Below are 15,461 nucleotides of genomic sequence, written 5' to 3' on the forward strand. Positions count from 1 at the left end.
ACCACGTCACTCCTAAAAAGCTCCATGAGCCCATTTTTAAAAATTTTTTATTTTAAACTCATTTTGTCACCCCCCCTCAGTGATGACACCCAGGGTGGACCGCACCCTCCACACACCCTTCCTCTGCCACTGCAAAGGGAGGGGGGACAATAGAATATCTGATTCCAAGACTGTCAGCAAAATACAGCTCCCAGGATGCTTTTCGGGAGGCACTGATGGATAAATTGATATAAAACAAATGTACCATGGTACCCTTCATGGATCACTGGAAATGTACCCTTCATGGATCACTGCCTTGCCGTGGCGAAGGGGCTTGAATAACTCAGAGAAGCTATGAGCTATGCCGTGCAGGGCCACCCAAGATGGACAGGTCATAGTGGAGAGTTTTGACCAAACGTGATCCCCCTGGAGGAGGAACCGGCAAGCCACTCCAGTATCCCTGCCAAGAAAACTCCATGGACAAAGACAACAGGCATATGAAAGTTATGACGCTGGAAGATGAGCCCCTCAGGTCGGAAGGCGTCCAACATGCTACTGAGGGAGAGCGGAGGACAAGTACAAGTAGATCCAGAGCTGATGAAGCGGCTGGGCCAAAGCCGAAAGGACGCTCAGTTGCGGATATGCCTGGAAGCGAAAGGAAAGTCCAATGCTGTAAAGAAAAATATTGCATAGGAACCTGGAATGTAAGAACCATGAACCTGGGTAAGTTGGATGTGGTCAAAAATGAGATGGCAAGAATAAATATTGACATCCTGGGCATCAGTGAACTAAAATGGATGGGAATGGGCGAATTCAGTTCAGATGACCATCACATCTACTACTGTGGGCAAGAATCCCGTAAAAGAAATGGAGTGTCCCTCATAGTCAACAAAAGAGTGGCGAAGGCTGTACTGGGATGCAATCTCAAAAATGATAGAATGCTCTCGATACGAATCCAAGGCAGACCTTTTAACATCACAGTAATCCAAGTTTATGCACCAACCACTGGTGCTGAAGAAACTGAAATTGACCAATTCTATGAAGACTTACAACACCTTATAGAAATGACACCAAAGAAGAATGTTCTTCTCATTATAGGGGATTGGAATGCTAAAGTAGGGAGTCAAGAGATAAAAGGAACAACTGGCAATTTTGGCCTTGGAGTCCAAAATGAAGCAGGGCAAAGGCTAATAGAGTTCTGCCAAGAGAACAAGCTGGTCATCACAAACACGCTTTTCCAACAACACAAGAGACGACTCTACACATGGACATCACCAGATGGGCAGCATCAAAATCAGATTGATTATATTCTCTGCAGCCAAAGATGGAGAAGCTCTATACAGTCAGCAAAAACAAGACCTGGAGCTGACTGTGGCTCAGATCATCAGCTTCTTATAGCAAAATGTAAGCTTAAACTGAAGAAAGTAGGAAAAACCACTGGGCCGGTAAGATACAATCTAAATCAAATCCCTTATGAATACACAGTGGAAGTGAGGAACAGGTTTATGGTTTTAGATTTGGTGGGCAGAGTGCCTGAAGAACTATGGATGGAGGCTCGTAACATTATACAGGAGCCAGCAACGAAAACCATCCCAATGAAAAGGAAATGCAAGAAAGCAAAGTGGCTGTCCAATGAGGCCTTACAAATAGCGGGGGAGAGAAGGCAAGCAAAATGCGAGGGAGATGGTGAAAGATACAGGAAATTGAATGCAGATTTCCAAAAAATAGCAAGGAGAGACAAGAAGACCTTCTTAAATGAGCAATGCAAAGAAATAGAGGAAAACAATAGAATGGGAAAAACCAGAGATCTGTTCAAGAAAATTGGAGATATGAACATTTCGTACAAAGATTTCCATAATAAAAGACAAAAGTGGAAAGGACCTAACAGAAGCAGAAGACATCCAGAAGAGGTGGCAAGAATACACAGAGGAATTATACCAGAAAGATATGGATGTCTCGTATACCCCAGGTAGTGTGGTTGCTGACCTTGAGCCAGACATCCTGGAGAGTGAAGTCAAATGGGCCTTAGAAAGTATTGCTAATAACAAGGCCAGTGGAAGTGATGATATTCCAGCTGAACTATTAAAAATTTTAAAAGATGATGCTGTTAAGGTGCTACACTCAATATGCCAGCAAATTTGGAAAACTCAGCAGTGGCCAGAGGATTGGAGAATATCAGTCTACATCCCAATCCCAAAGAAGGGCAGTGCCAAAGAAAGCTCCAACTACCGCACAATTGCACTCATTTCACACGCTGGCAAGGTTATGCTTAAAATTCTACAAGGCAGGCTTAAGCAGTATGTGGACCGAGAACTCCCAGAAGTGCAAGCTGGATTTAGAAGAGGCAGGGGAACCAGAGACCAAATTGCAAACATGCGCTGGATTATGGAGAAAGCTAGAGAGTTCCAGAAAGACATCTACTTCTGCTTCATTGGCTATGCAAAACCCTTTGACTGTGTCAATGACAGCAAACTATGACAAGTTCTTAAAGAAATGGGAGTGCCTGATCACCTCATCTGTCTCCTGAGAAATCTCTATGTGGGACAAGAAGCTACAGTTATAACTGGATATGGAACAACTAATTGCTTCAAAATTGGGAAAGGAGTATGGCAAGGCTGTATATTGTCCCCCTGCTTATTTAACTTATATGCAGAATTCATCATGCGAAAGGCTGGGCTGGATGAATCCCAAGCTGGAATTAAGATCGCCGGAAGAAATATCAACAACCTCAGATATGCAGATGACACAACCTTGATGGCAGAAAGTGAGGAGGAATTAAAGAACCTTTTAATGAGGGTGAAAGAGGAGAGCGCAAAATATGGTCTGAAGCTCAACATAAAAAAACGAAGATCATGGTCACTGGTCCCATCACCTCCTGGCAAATAGAAGGGGAAGAAATGGAGGCAGTGAGAGATTTTACTTTCTTGGGCTCCATGATCACTGCAGATGGTGACAGCAGTCACGAAATTAAAAGACTCCTGCTCCTTGGGAGAAAGGCGATGGCAAACCTAGACAGCATCTTAAAAAGCAGAGACATCACCTTGCCAACAAAGGTCCGTATAGTTAAAGCCATGGTTTTCCCAGTGGTGATGTATGGAAGTGAGAGCTGGACCATAAAGAAGGCTGATCACCGAAGAATTGATGCTTTTGAGTTGTGGTGCTGGAGGAGACTCTTGAGAGTCCCATGGACTGCAAAAAGATCAAATGCATCCATTCTTAAGGAAATCAGCCCTGAGTGCTCACTGGAAGGACAGATCATGAAGCTGAGGCTCCAATACTTTGGCCACCTCATAAGAAGAGAAGTCTCCCTGGAAAAGACCCTGATGTTGGGAAAGATGGAGGGCACAAGGAGAAGGGGGACGACTGAGGAAGAGATGGTTGGATAGTGTTCTTGAAGCTACAGAAATGAGTCTGACCAAACTGCGGGAGGCAGTGGAAGACAGGAGTGCCTGGCGTGCTCTGGTCCATGGGGTCACGAAGAGTCAGACACGACTGAACGACTAAACAACAACAACCATGGTAACGTAGATGTGCCCCACATCTGCTCCCAAATGTCAGCTCTGTTCTGATTTAGACATGATCCAGTTGAGATACTGGGATATGTGGTATTTTATTATGTTGTGTTCTTGGGGATATTCACTATAATGTTCTTCCTTTTTCTTTTTGCTCAGGCACAGGGTACCTCAGTAATGTCCTTTTGGATTCGGCGCAGCCAACCTCTGGCACTCCAGCATCCTGGGTGGAGCAATGTGTCTGTCCAGTTGGCTACCAGGGGCAGTTCTGTGAGAAATGTGCCCCAGGGTACAAGAGAGAGGATCCTGCTGGACTCGGTGCTCTCAGCAACTGTGTGCTCTGCAACTGCCAGGGAGGAGGAATCTGTGACCCAGATACTGGTAGGATCAACCACAGTCAAAGAGCCTATTATTGTGGACAGACAGATTGTTTATTTATTTGTTTGGGCAACAAGCAGGTCTCTAATATAAAAACCAAGTAGCTCACTTAGGGCTATTTTACACGGTGATCCAGCTAGGGATCTTGTTCATGTGATGGAAGAATGGGCATGAGAAGCTCCCACTTCATGTACAAGGTAATGTTTTGCTGGGATGGCACATGTGGATATGCATGCAGCCATTCAGGATGTACGTAGTGCCTATGTGTAACTCGTGTGCACATGGGAAAGTGTGTGATGGATTGTGTTGCATAGGTAGGATCCACACCAGGATGATGTATGAGCAAACCCTCTGAGTCCTGAGAATCTGAGTTGACTTCTAAAGATTTCAGAAAGGAAATTCAGTCCATTGTGTCTTGAAGTTGACTCTGCATTGAGAGTTCCTGGTAAAATCTCAGCAGACATAGTCATGGAGGGGATTTGGGTTAATATTTGTTGGGATGGAGGTAACCTTCAGGCATTGGAGCAACACAGCAAGGGAAATGCTTTCCCAGGGTTACATCCTGTGCTGCTGCTGAAATGTCTAAAGGCCCACCGCCACAGGAGGAGGACCACAGAGATACAGGTCTCTGCCTCTCTATCACTGCCTGGCCCAGATTGGATGCAGTGGGTCATATCTAGTGTTAATCACACTTAGACCCATTGAAACCCAAAGTCTTAAGTCACGCCCATTCATTTCAATAGCTCCCATGCTGACAAATTATAGAATCATAGAATTGTACAGTTGGAAGGGATCTCAGGGGTCATCTAGTCCAACCTCTGCAATGTAGGAAACTCGGCTAATGCATCCATGACAGATGGCCATCCAACCTCTGCTTAGACACCTCCAAGGAAGGAGAGTCCACAACCTTCTAAGGGAGACCATTCTACTGCTGAACAGCTCTTACTGCGAAAAAGTTCTTCCTGATGTTTAGTCAGAATCTCTTTTCTTGTAACTTGAAGCCATTGGTTCAAGTCCTAACTTCCAGAGTAGGGGAAAACAAGCCTGCTCCATCTTCCATGTGAGAGCCCTTGAAATATCTGAAGATGGCTCTCATATCTCCTCCCAGTCTCCTCTTTTCCAAGATAAACATGCCCAGCTCCTTCAACCATTCCTCATGAGGCTGTCCAATGATTGGCGATTTCATGATAAGCCCTCATCCCCCATAATTGTGTCCCCCCCGGGGGGCCTTTATCTATTACTGAACTGCTGTGGGATGAGCTCTTTCTCACACACCAATATTCCCTGCTCTTGCTGTAATGTCTATAGGGCATAATGCAAAGAACTGGATTTAAGGCTGGAGGAATGAGGAACTTGGGGAACTGAAATTGACAGATCTTGCAGACCAACTTCTACTTTAATGTTCCCCTTTTCCCCACAGAATCTTTACTTTACTATCATATTTTCTAACATTTATTTACGCAAATGAAACAAACCTTAAAGCCAGGACTCTCAGGGGTCTAATGCAAGGTGTGCAAAGAGCCTCAGGCAATGGGAAACATATATTGTAAAGCTCCACTCTAACCGGCTGCTCCTTTTCTCTTTCTGCTTCCATCCAGGAGAATGCTATTCTGGAGATGAAAGCAGTGCCACCTGCCCAACTGGTTTTTACAGCTTCCCCTGGAGCCCACAGAGCTGCCAGCCATGCCCGTGCCAAGCTGGCCAAGGCTGTTCGGTGCTGCCAGGGACACAGGAAGTCATTTGCAGTCATTGCCTTCCAGGAGCCGGAGGTAATGCCCATATTCGGATGGTTAACCAGACAGCATTTTCTTCTTTCTGAGGCCAGCTTTTCTTTCCCTAAGGAAGGACAGGAGCATAGCAAAAGCTGTGTTGTGTGCACTGTGTGTCCCAGGGCTAGATGTTCATGACAGACACAGATTTGTGAGCCTGAATCTCCACCACTCGTGCAAAAATCTGCAGGGGTAAGATGGGATGTGGGAGAGGGGCATTTAACTCTTTTCTGCACTCCCCTTGCCCACCCAGCCCCTCCCCATCGGGATTCCCAGCTGCATGCTTGAAGAAAAGCGTTCAGCTGGGGGCTGGGATTGCAGGGGGAGAGCTATGTGCGGGATAATCGTTAAGCTTCCTTTACCCCACCACCCACCACTTCTTTCCTTCAAATTGCACTTCCCACCACCACTTTTTCAATATTCTGTGGAGACTTGGATTTCTCGGCCCATGTCCTCGCTATGCCTGTGCTGTACCGTTTGAGAGAACATGTAGGGCAGACTTCCTCAGCCTCGGCCCTCCAGATGTTTTTGGCCTACAACTCCCATCATCCCTAGCTAGCAGGACCTGTGGTCAGGGATGCTGGGAATTGTAGTCTCAAAACATCTGGAGGGCCGAGGTTGAGGAAGCCTGATGTAGGGGATCATGCTTAAATGCACTGCAATAAAGAAAAATAATGGAGAACAGAGGGAAGAGGGTTTTTTTGCCAAAAAGGGGGTGGGAATGCACCCATATACTATCCATTCACATATAAAACTAGCATTGAAGGGAGAAGACTAGATTATAACATTTGCCCTGACATCTGTTTTTCAGGGTGGAAGGAATGCTTTTGCATGTAGGCACATTAGCCATGTGAACTCCCTATCTGTCGTCTCGGTGGTACAGCACCAACACAGGCAGACCTTGACTCAGGCAGGGAAAGAGAAGGACCATCATGAAATCCACATTCCCCACCTCCTGATTCTCATCAAATTTAGTCATTGTCAGTGGGCCTGAGCTCCAGGCAGCTAGACTGAAGATGAACCAGGATTTGCATCAGGGATAAAGTCAGAAGTCAGGCCCAGAGAGTCAGGGCTCCTCCAGACTGGTGTATTTTTGAATGTGGCATCACATGGATGCAATAAAAGTACATATGAGGAAGCTTTGTACTGGAGCATCCACACATTATTCAACTTTATAAGTTGTTATGTGGTGCTTAATGTAACTGCATTATTGCTGCCTGGAGGGCCACTCTTGCATTATAGCACAACTAAACCAGGAGAAACCTCCCCCCCCCCTTCGGTTCCATTTGTGGTACTTGCAACAATTTTTGTGGACAGTTCATAAGTGGATTGTGAAAATTAGGGGTGGAGCAGGACTGTCGGCACCCTATGCTCAGGATTGCCAGCATCGTGTTCAGAGGCAGTTCATGCATTGCTTGCTCAAGGTATCACTTGCTTGTCCTTCCTTCTTCCCTTTCTTCTCAGGCTCTCACTGTGAGTTTTGTACCAATGGCTATTTTGGCGACCCCTTGGGTCAGAACGGCCAGGCACGTCCCTGCCAGCCATGCCAGTGTAGCAGTGTTGACCCAAATGCTTCTGGGATTTGCAACCACTTGACAGGAGAGTGCAAGTGCAAGGACGGATTCTTTGGAAATCCTTCATCCATCAACCCAGCAGAGAAATGCCGAGGTATAGATCATCATCTCATGCAAGTCAATGCTGGCCAAACTGGGTTTGGAACCAAACTGGGTTTGGAACAATCGGGGGAGTCAAAGGGCTGCTTACAAACCTTTCCCTTCCAGGGATAAAACAGCTCACACAAATCACTCCTACTGTCACATCAAATGCCTTACCTGGGTGAGTAATGTAACTCTCTAACAAAGCTGTGACCTGCGGAGCTGCCTTTAGATCAGGGCAGGGACAGACTTTGTAATCTCTCATAATATGGTGCCCTGTGTGAGGTCAAAATTGGGCGCCCCAGAATGGATCCTCTCAATTATTAATCTTCCTAGTTTTGTGGCACCTCAGCTCAGCACCCTGTGCATGGGAACCATATGCACTGCCCTAAATCCAGTGCTGATCAGGGATGCGGAGAAGATGCAGTTAGAATCCAACTCTCATCATTTCTGATCATTGACTGACTCCTGATGGGAACTGGAGTACAACAACATCTGGAGGTTTCCAAGTCCTGCTCTAGATGGTTGAAGTTCCTGCATCTGTTGGCAAGTCAGTCAAACACTCTGTCTGTTAGGGCACGACACAGAAACTACTAATACTATTGGGAGGTTGTAGCATGTGGACTTGTTAGGTGAATCCCACCCTCTGACTTGATCCCACACTTTTCAAATTAATGTTTGAAAATATGAGAGATAATATGCATTTTGAGATACATTATGTTTATCCCCTCCTGACCTTATGCTTTTTCTTACTCTACGCAGCTTGCAATTGCAATTCTGCGAGTTCTGAGCCATCACGGTGCCACAGTGATGGGAGCTGCATTTGCAAGCCAGGGTTCGAAGGGCGGAGCTGCGAACACACCCGTTGCCCAGCCTGCTACAACCAAGTGAAGACTCAGGTTGGCTTTTCCCTCTTGCACTTTCGTTACCAAAGACTATAGCTATCAATTGTGTAAGTCTTTGCATGCCTTGTATTCATGTCTTTCCGTTACTCGTTCACAGAGTTCTCCTACCTTGTTTCCAGGTAGACCAGTACCTCCAGCAACTGCAGGGCCTTGAAGTGCTGGTCTCTCAGGTTCTTACTGGTGGAGAGTCAAGAGATAAGGCAGAGCTGGAGAGGAAAATGGGAGAGGCAGAGGAGATGCTCCAGCAAGTCCTGAGGGAGGCCCAGAGCTTACAAGGTAACTTGAGCCTTTCGAGATCCCCCTGGAATGTGACATGCCCTCCAACTTTTCTCTGATGAAAATAGGGACGTCCCATTCCATAATGATAATTTTACTATTTATACCCCACACATCTTACTGGGTTGCCCAGTCTGGGCAGCTTCCAACATATATAAAAATATAATAAAACATTAAACATTAAAAAAACTTCCCTATACAGGGCTGCCTTCAGTTGGCTCGGGCATGGGATAACTCCATACCCTCCAGCATTTCTCCAGTGAAAATAGGAACATCCTAAGGAAATGTGGGACATTCCAGGATCAAATCGGAAACTGGGACGGCTTCTCTAAATCAGGGACGTCCCTGGAAAATAGGGACACTTGGAGGGTCTGATGCAATTATAAGAGAACTGAGGAAGAAAAGTGGCTGAGTGCAGCCACAGAGGTTTAAATAGATGTTTATTTTTCCCCATTTGAATCAATGGGATTTGATAATGCTTAATTTTGGTTCAATCATGTCCACACACAAAAACATCAGTACAGTGGTACCTCTGGTTATGAACTTAATTCGTTCCGGAGGTCCATTCTTAACCTGAAACCATTCTTAACCTGAGGTACCACTAAATGGGGCCTCCCACTGTTGCTGCGCCGCCACCGTGCAATTTCTGTTCTCATCCTGGGGCAAAGTTCTTAACCCGAGGTACTATCTCCGGGTTAGCGGAGTCTGTAACCCGAAGTGTTTGTAACCCAAAGTGTTTGTAACCTGAGGTACCACTGTATCTAGAAAAAGTTCTTAAAAGCAAAATGTTAAGACACAACCCTCTTGAACACACAATATATGAAAGCCTTATTTTTCTATCTCCTGGGACTTAATTTTTTTAGAAGGCAGAAAAAGGAGGACTGCCAGTGGTATAAAAGTGTTCTAAAATGTGATGTTTTTGTGAATGTGTGTATTCCCCAGCCCTTTAAATTGGTGGTGCTAGGCTTTCAAGCAGAGACCTCCTGCATTCAGAGCACATGCTATGCCACTGAGCTGTGTCCCCCCGCCCACGGACTCTGCAACCAGGGCACTCCCTCTTCTTGTTTGTGAAGGCATGTACATATGTTAGTCACAATCCACACCCGCCTGTAGCTTATTGAGAAATACAGCATTTCGATGCATCCCCTCCCCCCCAAAACCGCCAACGTTGATCCAATTTTAAAATGTTAGCCTTGTAAAGACAAAGCGTGTCTGCCCCCTCTCTGCCCAGTGGTATAGGCAGACAGCAGCTTGAAAACACATCCAGCCATACTGATGCATACAATGACTGGCTCGGGTATGTTGCAGTGCAGCTGGGAGCAGGCTACTTTGCTGCGTCTTAAGCCAGCCATATGTACGCAGCCATGGTCTTTCCCCTCAATTCATGATTCATGTCATAACGTTAAGCAGTTTTCCATGTCTGTGTCCATTCTCTCCCCTGCTTCTGACTACTTAGTGTGGCAGAACTGAGAATATTCAGATGAACTCTCCTCTTCTCAGCGGGGATCTCCCCCAGATTGTATGAATTGTTTCTCTGTTTGTCCACCACCAACCATGCGCCCATTTATGTTGCATTCTCCAGCCTAATGTCAAACATTATCCTTTCTTCATGTCCAAGCTTCTGACAGGTCCTTGGGGAGCCGCCTGTCCAAGATGAAAGTTCAAGAGTCCACCTACCGGACCCGCTTGGAGGAGATCACGGAGACTGCCAACAGGTTGCAGTCTTTGGGTGGTCAGTACCAGAGCCAGGCAGAAAATGCCAGGAAGCTTGTTGCGAGAGCTCGCTTGGATTTGGAGCAGAGCAAGGCAAAGATGGGAAGCGTGGCAAGTATCTGCGTTCTGAAATACTGTCTTGTGCATTATTGTCATTTGCTAGTGAAATGCCTAGCAAAGGGTGTGTGGTGCAATGTATCATATGTCTATGGGACACACTGCATACCCCTTTTGAATTCCTACCAGTGCTGCTCTGGCCTGCCCAATGCCAGGGGTTTGGAGACAGAGAGAAGAAATTACAGAGAATGAGTAAAAACACTTTGAGATGCACTGTTTTGTGACTGGTGGAGCTGAGAGGCTTTTAGCTCTCTGGTGGGCCCTGAGGGTGGAAAGCCGAAGAACCCATGGGCTATAGTGTAATTATAGTGTAATTATGCTGAGCTGTGGAACACAGCATAGGATCCTCTGCTTCTTGGAAGTACACATTGATATTTCTCTCTTCCCCATGCAGATTATTCCATCTTTAGACCTCCCTGGAGGGTCAAACCAATTTTTAATCCTGGCACAAGAAGCCATGAAGTTGGCAAACAGGTGAGTTGATAATAATCTTCACTAGGCTGCTCCTAACATACTTTCTGTCACTGGACTTGGTGTTGAAAACATCAAGACCTAACATTTTTAAAAAGGAGCAATAATTTTATAACAGTGAAGTGCAGATATGGTTACCAACTTGCCTTTGCCCTTAGACAAGGAAACTACTCCAATTTCCAGGGGTCTCCTGTGAAGGTAGTTTTAGCTGCTAGTTAATTCCCATTGATGATGGTTCTCGAATGCCAGACCTTGACTTTCTGATGGAAGTGGCATTATTTTAACATATGTTAATCAGCAACTGCCAATTTCTGTGGCCACAGCACACAAAGGACATGAGCCTGTTTCAGACATAAGAAAACAAACCACAGTTTCCCAGGTTATGTGTCACAGGAAATGGTGGTTTGTTTAAGACTGGAAGCAAAAGCTTGCAAGCATGAAAGAGAAGGGTAGGGAAGAGGGAGTGTGCAAAGCCAAAGCTTCCTGTCGTTTACATAGTAGGAAACACAGGTAGCTGAAGTTATGAAGAGGATTTGGGAAGCTGATTTCACACACACAACTCTGCTTGTGGGTCTTAGGATCCAAGCCCTTGGAACCCTGCTCCTGGGATTGAGCAGGCTGTAAAAACTTCTCCAAGTAGCTAACTATAATGCTGTATCATGCTATTTAGGTTAGAGACAAGGTGGGGTGCTGCCTGTGAATCATCCTCTCCCCCCCTTTCCCATATCTTCTCTTTTTGCCTTCTAGGCACATGCAGCTGGCAGATACTGTTGAGCGAGCAGCCAGGGCAGCGGCAGAGGCCTCAGAGCAGGCACTGGGATTGCTGCAGTCGTCTGCGAGTGGAGGAGACATCCTGGTGAACTCTGTGCCAGGGCTCCACAAAAAGTATGTCCAACTATGCTGCTTTGAATGCTTTTTAAGTGCAGGGAATGTTCCTTTTCTCTTCTCGGTTGACTTCGTGTCCCATCATCATTATTTCATGATATTATTATCATGATTGCTAAAAGCATTTTGAAATAGGACTGGAGCTTTTCCTGGGATAAGGAAAACCCAGGTCACTTAATGTGGATAATAAGCTTCCTGTACCTCTTTTAATTCTCCATGGTTCTCCAAAAAGGAGCGCATGAGAAAATCTGGATTGAGGGTAAAAATTAATAGAGAATTAATAGTGGTACAGGAAGCTTACTGTTGACATTAAGTGACAATATTGATGAGGGCTTAAGCATTTCCTAGTCCATTGTTCTCTGACTGGGGTGCAATTCTTACCATAAGTTGACCATTGTTGTCAGTAACACATAAGGGACAAGAGGATTTAAATGACAAGCTTGGAAAGTCCCCAATTCCCAGCTTGATTAAGATCCAAAAGGGGAATCCCAACAGGAAAAATGCTTAGTAGATTAAGAAAAGCACTTAGGTGAAAAGAACAGGCGAAACAAAGGAAACACCAAAGACAAGGGAGCGAGAGGTCAGTTAACAGGGGCTCCAAATCCTGTTTGGTGCATGTGATGCAGATGTAATGCAATTCCAAATTCGGAGCTGCTTACCACAATAATGTTTATCGCAAGGAGCAATATATGTTTACTACCAGGATGCATGTCTTAAGATAAAGGCCCACAAGATTGCAGACGGGAGTTGGAGCCTGGCAGCGTCTGCAAGGCCACATGTTCCCCACCCCTGACACAGAGACAGGTTGCATCCCTCTGAGGGAGGCCTCTCATCATGATGATTGAGCTACCAGGTATCAGGCAGGTTCAGCATGAAGGATGCCTGTCACTCTACATCTCCCACGTCCAACTCCCAAGCAGTCTTCCCCAAACTGGTGCCCTCTGGAGGGCATCAGGTTGGCCAAGACCTCCTGGCTGCCTCTGCTTGGTTGCCTTCACTTCTTTTTTTATGCATATATTTTATTTTGATTACATATTCCATATTAGAAATGCATTGCGTATTCAATGTTGCATATTCAAAAGAAAACTAGAGAAAAGAGGAAAAAAGAAAAACATAAAAAGCAAAATAAAAAACAAACATTTTCAGTTATACATCTTTACACCCTTTGGCTCGTCTCCCTGATTTGTAACTTGACTTCCCGCCTCCCTTAAACGGTTCCTAATAATTCATTACTTCTTGGTGTCTGTTCAGTTAATAAGTCTGTGGAGAGCATTCTAATTGCCAGTGGGATTTTAATCTACACTAAGCCAAGCGAAGCCCTGGGAACCTATTTTTTTCATGTAATTTATGAAAACATTCATAGGCTGCTTTCACTTCCTGTTCACCTCCTCTGAGTGAGAAAACAGTGATAAGTGTGAGGGGCAGGGACCAGGAAAGAGAGGGCAGGTGAATGGGCAGAGGTGACAACAGATGAGGGGGTGCTTTTGGAGGCAGCTTGCCCAAGCCCCTCCTTGCCCCCACACACCTGGAGCTGGTGAAAGGTTTTCCCTTCATCATAACTGATTCCCAGGCTCAGCATTGGCCTTTTTCTCTGTCAGAGTAAATGGCAGCTATTGACTTTTATGGGAGAAAGTTCTGTAGCGTGGTTAGTGAAGCTATAAAAGAGAGATTAGAGTGCTTCTGGGGAGCCCAGCTTTAATTGGGACTCAAGTTTGCTCTTTCCATATATGCCGTGTCCTGCCCAGAGTTCTGCTTCTTACAGATGCTGAAATGTGGGGGAATGTTATGGACAGGCTTTTATAGAAAGAATATGACCACGAGGCGTGATTATGATCTCCACATGGGACATATTACTGGTTATTTTGTGTGAACTGAGGGTACTGTGTTCGTTATCAACCTTTTATATGCTGTTAAGTTGAATATAGATGGGTAATAGAACTCTCCTTTCCCAGGGAAAAAAACTCCAAGAAAATGTGATGGAAATTTTCAGAGTTGGCAAAAACTAACAAACTAGATCTGATCAAGTCAACTGAATAATTCATGTCACAGTAAACCGGATGTTTAAGAGTGATGTTAAAACATGTCCCTTATTTTTATTATAATAACATATTATTGCATTTACTATACTTTTTATAATAATATATAATTATAGTAATACTTGCTATTTATATAGTGTGTTTTTAATATTCAAAGCTCCTCACAGACATATTTTTCGATAATTCTTTACAACGACTTTGCAAGGAGCTGAGGCATTTGAGGCCACTTTGTGAATTCATGACTGAGTTGAGATTTGAACCAAGTGATTTGTGCTGAATTATGATGAAGAATAAACTATCAGATGCGGAAAAGACTCAAGTAGTATCTTACAATGGACTAACCTTGCATTGCCATGCACAAGAGTCTCTCCTTCGAACAGCAAAAGAGATCATGGAGGTTCCCCTCTGGCTTAGTGGGGCTCTCAGAATTAGAAGACAGTCAATGACTGGCTCCTGTCCCCCATGTGCGTCAGGAGAGCAGATAAATGCACCCCAACCCCGGTCCACCCTGCCCCCATTCTGTCCTTTTTGTGACGCATTGAGTGACATTTTGGGGTCACTTCCAGGTTCAGCGCATGCATGTTCATGGCTCTTTTGGATACACGTTAATCAGTCATTGCCTGTCCTCAAAATCCCTGTGGTTTATGAGAATCACAAGAAGAAGAAGCGTTTGGATTTGATATCCCACCTTTCACTCCCTTTAAGGAGTCTCAAAGCGGCTCACATTCTCCTTTCCCTTCCTCCCCCACAACAAACACTCTGTGAGGTGAGAGGGGCTGAGAGACTTCAGAGAAATGTGACTGGCCCAAGGTCACCCAGCAGCTGCATGTGCAGGAGCGGAGACGCGAACCCGGTTCCCCAGATTACGAGACTACCACTCTTAACCACTACACCACAATGGCTCTCCACAACATGCTTGGATGTTTTGGCCACAAATAATCATGGTAGATAGGAGAGCCCAAAAGCTGAATTCATACATTAACTTGGTGATGTGGTATACCTCTTGGAAAAAAGGAGTTTCACACTCCTAGGCTTAAAAGTTATCTTCCCATTTCAGATATGATGAGGTAAAGTTGCTCTCAAGCAAACTGGAGGCTGATGCTGGCAAAGCTGCATCTGATGCTGACAGGGTCTACCAGAGTAGTCAGATGGTGCTTGACTCTCTGGCTCGCTTACCAAAGGTCGACACAAGCTTCTTTCAGGTGAGGGGTGTGTGTGTGTGTGTGTGTGTATGTGTGTGTGTGTTTGTGCATGTGCACTCTCTCTTTCAACAACATGTGACCCTTCAGATGTTGGAGTCCAACTCCCATCAGCCCCAGGCTATGTGGCCAGTGATCAGGGATGATGGCAGCAGTAGTGCCAACAACCCTGGAAGGGCCACCAGTTCGCCATCCCTTATTTAGTCAACAGTTGTTTGCACTTCTTAGATATGGGTGGTCTTGCTAGAGGTGGAGAGAGGCTGCATTTTGCGACAGCTGTGAAGGGTTCTGAACCAAGTGATGCTTTTCTCAGGAGGAAGCCGGTCAGCTCCGGAAGAAAGCAGAGTCTTTAACTGGCTTAGCGGGAATGTACATTGCAGAATACAAGCAGCTCCAAGGCAACACGGAGCGTTGGGAGGAAGAGATCAAAGACCTCTTGCAAAAAGGACAGAACGACAGACTGGTAAAGTACATCCATATTAGCAATCAGGGAGACCATTATTGGGTAAAGGGCTCTGGGATCCCTGAGATCTTTAATCCATTCCTAGCCATTTATGCGTTTTTTA

General features: G+C 45.3%; 1 protein-coding gene across 1 annotated transcript in view; it reads left to right on the forward strand.

Moving 5' to 3' along the window:
* Positions 1-15,461, forward strand: part of LAMC2 (laminin subunit gamma 2) — a 43,712-nt gene that overhangs the window by 19,654 nt on the left and 8,597 nt on the right. The window contains exons 9-18 of the mRNA XM_081915045.1: positions 3,651-3,872; positions 5,468-5,638; positions 7,103-7,306; positions 8,056-8,192; positions 8,318-8,474; positions 10,093-10,298; positions 10,699-10,778; positions 11,523-11,660; positions 14,754-14,898; positions 15,209-15,358. Of these exons, the coding sequence (XP_081771171.1) occupies positions 3,651-3,872; positions 5,468-5,638; positions 7,103-7,306; positions 8,056-8,192; positions 8,318-8,474; positions 10,093-10,298; positions 10,699-10,778; positions 11,523-11,660; positions 14,754-14,898; positions 15,209-15,358 (1,610 nt within the window). The remainder of the gene's footprint in view (positions 1-3,650; positions 3,873-5,467; positions 5,639-7,102; positions 7,307-8,055; positions 8,193-8,317; positions 8,475-10,092; positions 10,299-10,698; positions 10,779-11,522; positions 11,661-14,753; positions 14,899-15,208; positions 15,359-15,461) is intronic.

The sequence above is a fragment of the Podarcis melisellensis genome (genome assembly GCF_964234715.1).
Source record: "Podarcis melisellensis genome assembly, chromosome: 6".
Classification (NCBI taxonomy): Eukaryota; Metazoa; Chordata; class Lepidosauria; order Squamata; family Lacertidae; genus Podarcis; species Podarcis melisellensis.